We start from the raw sequence: 12,952 nt of genomic DNA, 5'->3' as shown, positions 1-12,952 counted from the left end.
CACCAGGCAATTACGGGTATTCAAAATGATACTAACTGGAAATGAGCTTCATCAGTTCAGAAGATGTCCCCTGGCCACATGGTATCAACCTCCAGCTTTGCTGAAAACCAAAGAGCAAACATGTTATGTTGATGTGGATCAGTTCAGTTAGCTGTTGCATCACAAGGATCATGTACAAGTATCAGTGAACAATGGATTGAAGAACTTTACGGATGTTTGACCATGAGATGTTAAGCTATCGTGATATTGTCCTAGAACTAATGGATGAATATTGATTTTGTGCTGTACCACATGACTGCTTCAAACATAGCCACCTCAACTGGAGGGCATCCTCTGTCACAAGCTACATATAAGTCACCTGTTTCTTCAAATTTTGTTATCATTTTGGGAAAAGAGTTCTTTTCGTAATCCTTTTAAATGCTGGTATTCTCCATGCACAGTGGTGGAATTGCTACTGGTCTAGTAAAACAGCTTTACCAATAAAGCATGATTCTTCTTTAGGAGTACCATTCCAAATCTGTTGACTGCATTCTCCATACCAGTTTTTTAAAGGCACTTTACTTTGAAGCATCAATAACAATCACGTGGTGCAGTCAGATTTATAATCTGGCATATACAGTGCTAATTTCACTCTGAAATCAGTTTTTGGAAGTTTTTTTTTTTTTTTCACTTTCCACTTTCACATGCATTAGATAGCAACCATCCCAAATTTCATCTTTCCACATTAATACTTTTCCATCTAAAGTGACACACTTTAATTATTGTGTGTGTGTATTTCAATTAAAGGCACCAGGGTCTACCTTGCTTAATTTTAGGTGATTTGTCACATGGACCTTTTTTTGTTATATTTAATCTCAAATTTTTGAATTTCATGTTAAAATTGGTGATAAGCATAATTTTATTTGATGAATCTGCAGAAATCCCTTCCTGCTAAATACTTTCTTGAAAAATAGAATTCTGTTTGTTCATTCCTCAGACAATTACTTCTTTATATTACTTTTTTTCATTTAGTACCAAAAAATGCCTTTAGTTCATTCAAATTCTGAATCAAAAAGTTTTAACGTTTTCTCAATTTTCCCATCAGAAAGGCTGCTGACAACGTGTCTAACACTGTGACTTCTAAAATGAAGAAAACTAACTCTGCCTGCTGTTAACAATTCAATATAAACAGATTGCAGTACAATACTTATGCTAACAAAGCAGGAAAATAGATTTCATAATTGGAAACACTGACTGTTGTGACATTGGACAAGATGGAATTTTTCGATGTCACGGCTGCCACGTCAGCCCGTAAAGGGTTAACAATCTTTCCATATGCACCAAAATAGACATATAGCTTCCTATTACCCAGGAATAGGTATAAACAGATTAGCAAAAAGGCACAATGTCCATGTACATTCTCATGCGAAAAACCTCTTAACTTCTAAAACCCACAGACATCCATCTTCCCATCCCAACAAATGAGAGATGTTCACGAGCTGGATTATAACTGTGGGAAATATTATGTAGAGCAGATCTTAAATAAGTTAAAAACTAGGATAAAGGAGTACACAACAATCACACTAAAATAAGAAATATACAAAGTAATGCAGCACACCACACAATTACAAAATACCTTGGCTTTAATAAACCCAACTCCAAAACTGAACACTGTACACCCCCACAAGTGAAGAATCTTTATGAAAGCCTATCATGCTCAGAAGGATTTTAACAAGATAGTTAATAAGAAAATTGGCAGAATTTTACCTCCCCACAACACAGCTTGCTCTGTTCCATAGGCCACACAAATGGATGCTCTCCTCCAGCCAATAATTATGATAGTTCTACCCCCCCCCCCCTTAATTATGGGCAGAACTCCTGATACAAAATACCAGACAAGCAGTAAACCTAGGCTCTCTGCTTCAAAACTGATTGAGAGACGCTTGATACAGCAACCTGTGTAAACAACTCTCACTAATCAGAATTCAAGGCCCAGGATCTCGTGGCTTCATTGCTAGCAGAAGTGAGGAAACCAGTAACTCTTCACTGTTCCTGTCCTTATGTATAACTCTGGAACAGTTTTCCCAACTGTTGTCTGCATTACTTGTTAAAAGGCATGGGAACATCTGAGATTATCATAAGGATGAGGGGGGGGGTCAGGAATTGTAATTTCACCACCACACAACACCGTATTTTTACATTAGCCACCCAGCTGTGTTAGGCCTTTGATCAGAGTGAACTAGTCAGGATGTGGTTTCTTAGAAATTCAAAGATTCCGTCTACAGGAATATTACAAAATGCAAACAAACAACATGTAACAGATTCCACTATTTCTCTTTATTATCTGACCTAGACTGACTTAGATTTCCATGGGCTATACAAAACCACTTGATTAATCCACACCTTGGTTAATCTAATCCCAGATAATCGTGGGTCTACTGTAACTGACAACACTGACTTGGGGCTTTTCTTCTAGATGTAGGCTAGATTTTTCATCCAATAAACATGAACACTAGCCCATGGGTTTGTACAATTTATATCACACGCAATCCCCCACATCTGGTCACTAGGGAATTTAAAATTACCACCATAATAGGCTGACTCCATATAGATGGGACTTTAAGCCTAAAGTAAAAGAAGAAAGAAGATAATTCATCTGTAATGCTACTAAATAACACTGACTCGAATCTGTAAAACGTCTTTATTATAAAATAAAATAAAACAAAATACATGCGTACTGATTGTATAACTATATGTTAAAATATTAAAACAAAATAAAATAAAATAAAATAAATGTATAACAAGAATAAAATATATAAAATTAAAAGCGATAAAAGTTGTTTAAAACCACTAATACAGGAGCTTTCGGCAGCAGCGGCTGCCTTCATCAGCTATAGTGGATAGCAGGATGACCAACAATCTATATGTACCATGCATCTCAGCAGGTCTGCGACATGAACTATGGTGTCTGCGCTCGGTTCATTTCTCATGCATTGGAACCGGAAAATGAACAGGCTACTGTAAACCGTTCATCTCTTCGTAGGATAAGGGCTTCAAAGAGTGGATGAACGCGACACCCCTTATCCCTATTAAGACCGGACGAACTTGTTCTTAAACTCTCCAGCCATTTCCGGTTCCAAAAGCCACGTGCCTTATGCACAGTCATGACTTCTTTAGCAGTAATGCCATGCCCAGTTTCCCAGGCATGTTCCGCTACAGCTGAACCTCCATAATTTGCAATCTTAGGGGCTCTATTGTGTTCCCCCAGGCAATCTCGCAGTCTGCATTTCATTTCCCCCACAACTTTTGGAACCGGAAATGGCTGGAGAATTTAATATGTTTGTTCGAGCACTACAGTCTTAATAGGGATAAGGGCTGTCGCATTCATCCACTCTTTGAAGCCCTTATCCTACGAAGAGACAAACGGTTTAGAGTGGCCCATCCATTTTCCAGTTCCAATGCACGAGAAGTGAACGGTGTGCAGACGCCATAGTTCATGTCGCAGACCTGCTGAGATGCGTGGTACGTATAGATTGTCGGTCATCCTGCAACCACTATAGCCGATGAAGGCAGCCGCTGCTGCCGAAAGCTCCTGTATTAGTGGTTTTAAACAACTTTTATTGCTTTTAATTTTATATATTTTACTGAATTTTATAAATGTTGTATTTATAAAATAAATACATTTATTTTATTTTTTTTTTAATATTTTTAACATATAGTTATACAATCAGTACGCATGTATTTTATTTTATTTTATCATAATAAAGACGTTTTACAGATTCGAGTCAGTATTATTTAGTAGCATTATAGATGAATTACAGAGTTCCTGACTACAGAGGCCTTTTGAATGAAGAAAGAAGATATTAAATCTAATATTCACCAATAAAGTTAATTTCCCAAGAAGAGATACACACATGAGCAGGCAAGGATACATAATTTATCTTACACATATTGGCTTTAATTAAATTTGGTTAACTCAGATTAACTTTGTATCATATAAATAATTAAAAGTAAAAAATTTAATGTTATGTATAAGAGCACACTCATTAATATGCAAAACAGAAGAATTCCCAAGAATTTTCCCAAGTGAAGTACATGTAAGAGTATATATATGTATACAGACATATATAAAAGAAGAAATAAATAAATTAAAAAAAATAAAATAAATAAAATAAATATATATATATATAAATAAATAAATATGCATTACTTCAACGAAAAGTTCCTCTTCTGCATTGACAAATATCAATGGCTCAACAAGATCACCGAATTTCTCAGTTTCCTTAGCAGGTTTAAAAATTTTGCTGATTAAAACATAATGAGTAAAGGTAAATTCCTTTTTGTCCTTTGCACACAAAAGGTCTTTGCTATGGATTAAAAAAAATTTAAATCCACTTTAATCTCATGTATTACAACAGCAATAATTAATTTAGGGCAATTATTATACACAAACTTCAATAAGTATTAATAAAAATGCTATTAAAAGCTAAAATCAGCTGCTATTATTTAAAAGCTAAGATTCCTTGCTATTATTATAAAACATCAAGTTCATTATTAAAAATATCAGATTTTGAAAAGTGGCAAAGCATCACAGAAAATACAATATTGACTACAGTAATGCTTTGCAAAGATGGGTGCCACAGATTCCATGGAGTTGTGAGGCAAGTCATTAAAGACAAGAATTTTTAAGTATTTGAAAATAAATTTTTTTTTCATTATTAATCCATTTAAAATTTTAAACAAGCTTTATAACTAGCATTATAACAAAAAGTATTATAAAGGCTTTATTATTGTCCTTGTAATACTGAGAAATATACTGACATAAATACATACAAAACATTTTGTTTAATTACATATTGCCAATGATCAAAGATAAACCCAATTACATATTGCCAATGATCAAAGATAAATCAGATTAAGTTTAAAGACACTCTTATGAACATTTAAAAATTTATTTGTATTTCAAGTTTTTGGAAAAAATTCAAGTAAACAAAACAAGTACTGCTATAACTTAATGGCCAAGTTCAGACAAGTATCACTACACCTTTGTGGCTCTAGCGTTGTACAATGTTATAGCAATTTTTTGTGCAAGAGCAGTCCAACTCAATAATGTACACATAGCTGCCAACTTCTGACTTTCAACAAAATGCAAGTAGGAGGAAAACAGATTTTTTGACCTAAACAGGAACTTTTTCTGCAAAAAGCAGTCCTTGCCAAAAAAAAAAAAAAAAAAAAAAATCTGGAAGAATTTGGATACTTTTTGAAAAAAGCAGGAGAATTTTTTTTTTTTAGTCCACATTGCACTATAAATTAAATTTCACTGACCACGGTTCATATTAAAACTGTACCACAGAACTGTTTACCAGTAGAGTATTGGCTTCAAACATTACTTAGGCTTTTTTTGTCCGTGAATTTTTATTTGTATTGTCTGTTAGATATCAACTGATAATGATTGCTTCAAGAAATATAACAGTTGCAGGCTTTCACCTCTTCAGAAATGCTTAATCAAACTTTTGTTTATAACAATAGCATTGCTGTTTAGACTTGGCTGTCAAGAATGTTTTCAAAGATTTACTAGAAAGAGCACTGAATTCAGGGCTTTTTTTTTTTTTCCCTTACCAGGTTGAATTTTCTCTGATATTGAGCATTGTTATGGAATTATTACAATGCCAAGAATGACTTGGGATAAGCTTTTTTTTTTTTTTTTTTTTTTTATGAGAACCCCAAACACAAGAGGTATTAAACCTATAGTACTTAGTACCATGCTTGGGTTGGAGGTTGAGAAGACGAAAGAAGATATTTGTTGATATTGGACTTGAACTTCTGTAGATCGTAATTTTCAGGAAATACGTATGAAGGAAGGTTGTTCCAGAAAACGGCAGTTGAATGAATAAATGAGGAAGATGAAAAGTTGGTTCTGTGGGTTTGAAGTTGGACAGTAAATGGATGTTGGCTGGTGGCGGCACGTGTTCGGACTGTTTTGAAAGAGAGAGCGGGAATTATAGAAGCCAATTCAGAAGAACAGTGCCCATGGAAGTATCTGTAGAAGAGGCATGCAGCAGAAACAGTGCGTCTATGAGACAGCGAGTGGAGAGACTCTGTTAGAGATGAATCATTAATTAACCGAACTGCCCTCCTCTGAATGGAATCAAGAAGCCTGAGAGAGGTTTTGGGGGCACCACCCCAGATGTGGGAACAATATTCCATGGCAGGGCGGATTTGCGATTTATACAGAGTGAGCAGCTGTTTGGGAGAAAAGTAACGCCGAGAGCGAAAGAGAAAACCAAGTTTTTTAGATGCAGAGGAAGCAATATTTGTAATGTGCTTGTGCCAAGAGAGATTAGAAGTCAGGGTAATCCCCAAAAGAGATATATCATTTTGCCTAGAAATCGGATTGTCACTAAAGATAAGCATAGGAGCAGAAGAATCCTTTTTGAGAGATATAAGACAAGATTGAGTTTTAGAAGGGTTGAAATCAACTAAGTTGTCTTTGCCCCACTGGAGAATTACCTGAAGATCGGCATTTAAGGAATTGGTAGCAGATTTTCGAGAACTTAAAGCTGATTGAGCTGGACAAGGTTTCTCAAAATGGAAAGTTGAATGCAATGTGCTATCATCGGCAAAACTATGGATAGGATTTCCAGTCAATGGAATAAGGTCATTGATATACAAGAGGAAAAGAGTGGGGGAAAGAACTGAACCTTGGGGGACACCGGCATTAGTGGAGAAGTTAGAAGACAGAGAGCCATCTACCATCACCCTCAGTGAGCGATCAGAGAGAAAACTGGATAACCAATTACTAAAAACAGTTGGCAAACCATAAGATGGAAGCTTGTTTAGAAGACCTTTATGCCAAACACGATCAAAAGCCTTTGAGATGTCAAGAGCAACTACTTGTGTTTCACCAAACCTTTCCATTGAATTAGTCCATAAATGGGTAACATAAGCCAGAATATCACCAGTGGATCGACACTGACGGAATCCATACTGGCGATCGTTGATCAGACGGAAAGTTTCTAGGTAGTTTAAGAGTTGGCGGTTAATTGATTTCTCCATTACTTTAGAAAGAGTAGAAGTAATTGCAATGGGACGATAATTGGATGGGAGGGATTTGTCACCCTTTTTAGGAACTGGCTGGATATGAGCAAATTTCCAAGCAGAAGGAAAAACACCTTTGGAATAAGAAAGTGAAAAAAGGCGGCAAAGAATAGGAGTAAGTTCAGGAGCACAGGTTTTGAGAACAAGTGGAGAAATACCATCAGGACCTGGAGCTTTCTTAGCATCAAGATTCATCAAAATCCTTCTGATATCCTTTTGACGGAAGACCACAGGAGGCATTGAATGGAGCGTGTTAGGAATGGTGGGAGGTGTTTTACCAAGATCATTAATACATGAGCTCAAAGAAAAATGGGATGCTAGCAGGTCAGCTTTATCCTTGGCTGAAGTGACAACAGAACCATCTGGTTTGGACAGAGGTGGGAGCAGAGATGGGCAAAAGTTGCGGCCAATAGCTTTGGCAAGAGACCAGAATGCTCGGCTACCATTAGGGCAAGAAGCAAGTTTTCTACTCTTAGCCTGTTCAAACTCTAGTTTGGACTGATTAATAACTGCTTTACAATTGTTGCGAGCTTTGGTGTAGGCAGAAAATGAAACTGAAGAATTAGAAACAAGCCAATTACGATATGCAACGTTCTTCTCTTGGACAGCCTTAGCACATTTATTGGAAAACCAAGGTTTAGATAAAGGACGAGATTTTAAAGTGGAGTGTGGGATAAAGGATTCCATTCCTGCAAGAATAATTTCACTGACACGATCTGAGCAAACGTTGACATCAGAAGTTTTGAAACAGTAATCAGACCAAGGAAAAGAAGAAAAGAAGTCTCGCAGGTCATCCCATTTTGCATTCTTGTAATGCCAAACAATACGAGGTTGGGAATAGCCATGAGATAAAGGTTCCATTGGAGAAGAGGCAATCACCAAGTTGTGATCTGAAGTGCCTAAAGGACCTCTCACTTCAACCTTGTACTTAGAAGGGTTGTTTGTGAGAAAAAGATCAAGCGTATTGGCTGTATGATTAGGATTGTCCGGTATTCTTGTAGGTAAATGAACAATCTGTTGTATTTCTAACTTCCTTGTGCACTTGTCAGTTCCTGAACCAAGGACCACTGTATATTATTTTCTTTCTTCTTTCATAATAGCATCAGATAGGTTTTAAACACTGAAATTGCAGAGCTGTTACTGCAAATTATCCATTTCTTTATCTCAATGATATTGAGAAATACTATAAACTTTTTTTTCTTTTTTTTTTTCTGCAACATTGATTCATTTCAATTTGTTTCAAAAAAATCTTGCTCATCAAGCAGTACTGCCAGATGGCAGAATGGTTTTCCAGATATGATTATATTTAATTTAAAGTTGAATAATATTTAATTTACAGCTTCCAAAAACTGACTTGGGCAACTTGGTATCTATGATTCTATTTGGAGTTAGCAGACATTTGACTGTCATAATGAAACATGCTTTAGTGTTAAGAATTCACGACAGAAAGTTAGCTGGCTGCCAAACTAAGTTCATAATTTACCAAGTTTATCATAAAGTCATACAGCTCTGCTATGGGTGTATTGTATATTTCCAAGTGTAACACTTCACTGAATTGTATCAGCACAAATTATCTAAATGGCACAATATTGGTAGAGCTGCACAACTGCTTTTTTTTTTTTTTACCATAAAACATGGTAAAAACAAAAAACTTGACTGTGTAAAAAACATGGTAAAGTTTGTCATAAATGTTGTGGCAAACTACAGTTCATCATCCATCAACCTGCTTTGATGACAGTAGTTTTTAATAGTTTTAATGTGATTAAAAACTACTATCTGCTTTCTAAATTGAAAGAGGAGCTGTCATCCCCAAGCTGTAATGTATGTATGCATGCATGCATTGGAAACGAAAAAGTTTCAAAATAAATTTTGCTTTTTTTAGGTCGATTAGCATATATGCACAATGCACTTATTGTCTTCACCATGTCCATCCATCTGTCCACATGTAACAACTTGACTCCCAGTTCACAAACTTTCAAGAAATTTTATATTTGGGCCTTTCAAAAATATGTTAAGCAATTCCAAATTTCATTAAAATCAGCCCAATAGAAATCCGGCAATTATTATTTATTGATTATTTTTTCTGTCTTTGTGTAATAAGTCAGTTCTCACTGGATGATTTTCACGAAATTTTATATTTTAGGCCTTTTAGAGATATCTGCAGTGTCATGCCAAATTTCATTAAAAATCAGACCAACAGAAATCCAACAAATATAATTTATTTGTCCATCTGTCTGCATGAAAGTACTGAACTCCCAGTGAATGGATTTTCATGAAATTTTATATAAAGCCTACCGAAATTTCATTAAAATCAGAAATCTGGCAATTATTTATTATTTTCATCCATATCACATAGACATCCACATACAGTGTACTGTAGCTAAAGCACTGGATATTATGTTTGTTGCCATGTATTGGTTGGAGGAATGAATGGGCAATTCAGCATATGAACAAAAATTAAATTTTTTCTGTTCATGCATAAAAGTTTGCTTCTTCTCTCTTTTTTTTTTTTTTTGCATTAGCAATAGTAATTATAAATAATTACTTTGCTAATGTATCAGAAATTTAACATACTGAACACATTAACTAATTTGTTTAATTTTATAGCTAACCAAAGAATTATGACAAGGGGGTAGTTCTCCTATGAAAAACAGTCTTATGAAATGTGTTACTTGTGAATTTTGCGGGTGTTTTGGGAATGGGATATTATACAGCCAAGGTGTGTGTGTGTGTGTGTATTATACACCTTTGTGTGTGCGCACGCAAAGAGTGTGAGGAAATTAGTATAAATTCAGTGTTCTGATTGGTGTTTATGAGATCTTGAAGAACAGGGTGGATGCTCTCAAAGGAATTAAAATTGGAGAAGGGCCATCAAGTTCTCAGCAGCTGCCGAACTCAACATTAGAGCTTACTCTCGTGCATCAGGCAATACAGCAGTAATCCCCAAGGCACAATGCACTGGTCCCACAGGGGACAGTTACTGCCAGTGACTCTATTTGTCAGGGAAACAGGAAATATATTGTGTGAGAAGGACAGGTAGAATAGGACAAGAGAATGTTTGCCAGGGGCAAAAGTACATGTCTGCAATTCTGTCCAGATAAAATAGGAGGGAGAAGTGCATGTTGAGAGTCTTGTCAACCAATTCTGGAGAGACTGTGCAAGACTCGTGGGTTAGAATTTTTATCAGTGTAGTTTGTGCTTATTAACAGGGAGCTACTTCTACAGAGAAGGGATATGTTTAAATAAAAAGGATACAAGAATATTTGCTGATGCTATTGGGCCAGCATTAGGCAGAATTAAAACTGATAGCTTGGAGGGGGATATACAGATTAATAGATTAACTGCAGCTGCAGATAGGTGTGAAAGTGACTCTTGCTCCATTTTTATTGGAACCTACAGCAGCCTGGAAAGCAAGGTGCTAGGGATTTCAAGAGCTGCTTTGAGTCATCATGAAATAGGTAAATACATGGGCTGTGTTAGGGTAACTAAAAGTAAGAACAGTTGCATATATAATTGCATGTACACCAATGCCAGGAGCACAGTAAATAAATTTATGAATCTGAAGTGCTGGTCAAGTCATCAAATGCAGACATTATTGGGACATCAGGGATCAGAAAGCAGAATTTGAACATGGGAGGTACAATGTGCACAGAAAGGACATGAGGGAGGGAAAGCAGTTATGCTTTTAGTTAAGAAGCATATTAAATCTAAATCACAACATCCAGTCGACATGGGTAGCCAGTGCATTGTTGAGTCAGTTTGGTGTGATGTAAGCATTGTAAAAATGAAAATGAGAGTATGTTATGGGCCTAATGATTCAGATGAGTATAACTACTATACAGAGAAAGAGATGAGCCAATAAATAAGGATGTCTCATAATGGGAGATTCTGACTTTCCAGACATTGACTGGAACATGTGGTTTGGTCCCTCACATTTTAGCAAGACTTTTGTGAATTAACTGGATGAATGTCTTCCACAGCAGCATGTTAGAGAAGCAACAAGGGGAAGTAAAACTCGATCTGATTATCAGCAATGATTCTTCATGCATTAAGGATCTGCAGGTAAAAGACCCATTGGATGGCAGTGATCAGTGTACTGATGTGGGATTTAACTAAATCCATAACTACTGTCAAGGGTAAAGAGGACTTTTCTTTTGTAAGAGTAACTACAGAGGCTTCAGATAGTTTTTAAATTCTATACAGTGGGACTATCAGATGATGGTACAAAGAGCAAATGCCATATGGGAAGCATTCAGGGTAGTAATCATAACAGCTACTAGGCTTTTCATAACAACTGAGAAATACTGTTCCAGACCAATTGACACAGACCAACATGTCAGATGAACTGATGAAACTTGTAGCAGAGAAGAAAAATGCAAGGGATGTGTATAAATTATCAGGTGTTACAGAAGTCTACGGTAGATAGAAACTAGTCTAATCATGTCACAAAGGCAGATTATGAGGTATCTGGCAAAGAATGCAAAGAAAAGCAGCAAAGGCTTCTTTACTTATAATAACAGCAGAAGAAAGGAGTTGAATCACGTTGGTCTACTTGATGTCGATGGTTTAACTGTTGATGATCCTATTCAGGCTGCTAACAAACTGAAAAAGTACATTGCATTTACTTACATCCATGAATTCTTTAGGGAGGGAAATGCCAAAAGTTAACCAAAATCTTACACGGACATAAATGAATTTGTGATAACTGAAAGGAAAGTGGATGCTCAACATAAAAAAGGCACCTGGAGTAGACAGGATCTATCTAATTATATCAAGGGAGGTAAGCAAACCATTAGCCATAATTACAAGAACATCTTCAGATAAGGGGGGTCTCTACAGACTGGATATTGACAAGTTCAAGTTCAGGGGCCATCTTGTCTGACCAGTTCGATTGAATACTATGAGGTAGTAATAAAGCTACCAGATACAAAAAATAATATTGATATCATAATTGGATTTCAGGAAAGCTTTTTATATATTTGATACTTGCACTTAAAAAAGATTGCTGTACAAATATTGGAATAGTGCAGCATTAAGGACAAGTTACTCTCCTGGATAAAGGTAGAAGGCAGAGTGATTATCAATGGACACTGCTCTTCGTGGATTAATGCTATTAGTGGGGTCCAGGGTTCAGTACTGGGCCCTTTGTTGTTTTCTATATTTATTAATGACCTTGATGAAGATGTATCAGGCTTAGTGTCTAAGTCTGCAGATGATACAAAGGTTGGCAGGGCGGTTAACATAGTAATGATGGTAGGCAAGTGCAACAAATTCTAAAAAATTTAGCAAATGGGTTGAGAAATGGTAGTTGAAGTTTCACATTGACAAATGAAAGGTGCTGCACATGGGTAACAGTAATCCCAGATTAATGTGCCAAGTGTGTGGTACTATCCTCAGGGTAGTATCACACAGTATTTGATGCAAAAAATCAGTCAGATATGAAATTCTCAGAGCAGCACAGACAGGCTGTTAGGACTGTCTTGACATGGGATTTTTTTTCAAATGATGTACAAGGAGTTTTTTAGCAGGGATAAAGAGGTGTTTATTCCTTGTATAAGGCAATGGTCAGGCCACATCTTGAGTACTGCATACAGGTGTGGAAGCCTCATTTTAGGAAGGACGCAGAGCTCCTAGAACAGGTACAGAGAAAGGTAATGGGAATGGTGAGGGGAACAAAGTGGTGCTCTGACCATTAATGTCATCAGCATTGAGCAAGCTCAATGCTGATGACATTGCTCCTTTCTCTCAGACTACACACATGGGGGGCATAAATTCAAGTTGAGGAAGGATGGCTGCAGGACATAAAGATCTGGAAGTTTAGAAAGAACTGAACAAATTATTGGAGGGGATGGACAAGTGATGTGGCAAGGTTTTT

General features: G+C 36.4%; 1 protein-coding gene across 2 annotated transcripts in view; it reads right to left on the bottom strand.

Moving 5' to 3' along the window:
* Positions 1-12,952, bottom strand: part of LOC150083302 (protein BCCIP homolog) — a 161,201-nt gene that overhangs the window by 25,509 nt on the left and 122,740 nt on the right. For both annotated transcript variants that reach the window (XM_090377162.1, XM_090377163.1), the window contains exon 7: positions 4,190-4,346. In XM_090377162.1, coding sequence (XP_090233288.1) covers positions 4,190-4,346 — 157 coding nt within the window. The remainder of the gene's footprint in view (positions 1-4,189; positions 4,347-12,952) is intronic.

Source organism: Mastigoproctus giganteus, chromosome 7, assembly GCF_048544385.1.
Source record: "Mastigoproctus giganteus isolate SK-2022 chromosome 7, ASM4854438v1, whole genome shotgun sequence".
NCBI classification, from domain to species: Eukaryota; Metazoa; Arthropoda; class Arachnida; order Uropygi; family Thelyphonidae; genus Mastigoproctus; species Mastigoproctus giganteus.
This window is presented reverse-complemented; position numbering and strand designations above follow the sequence as displayed.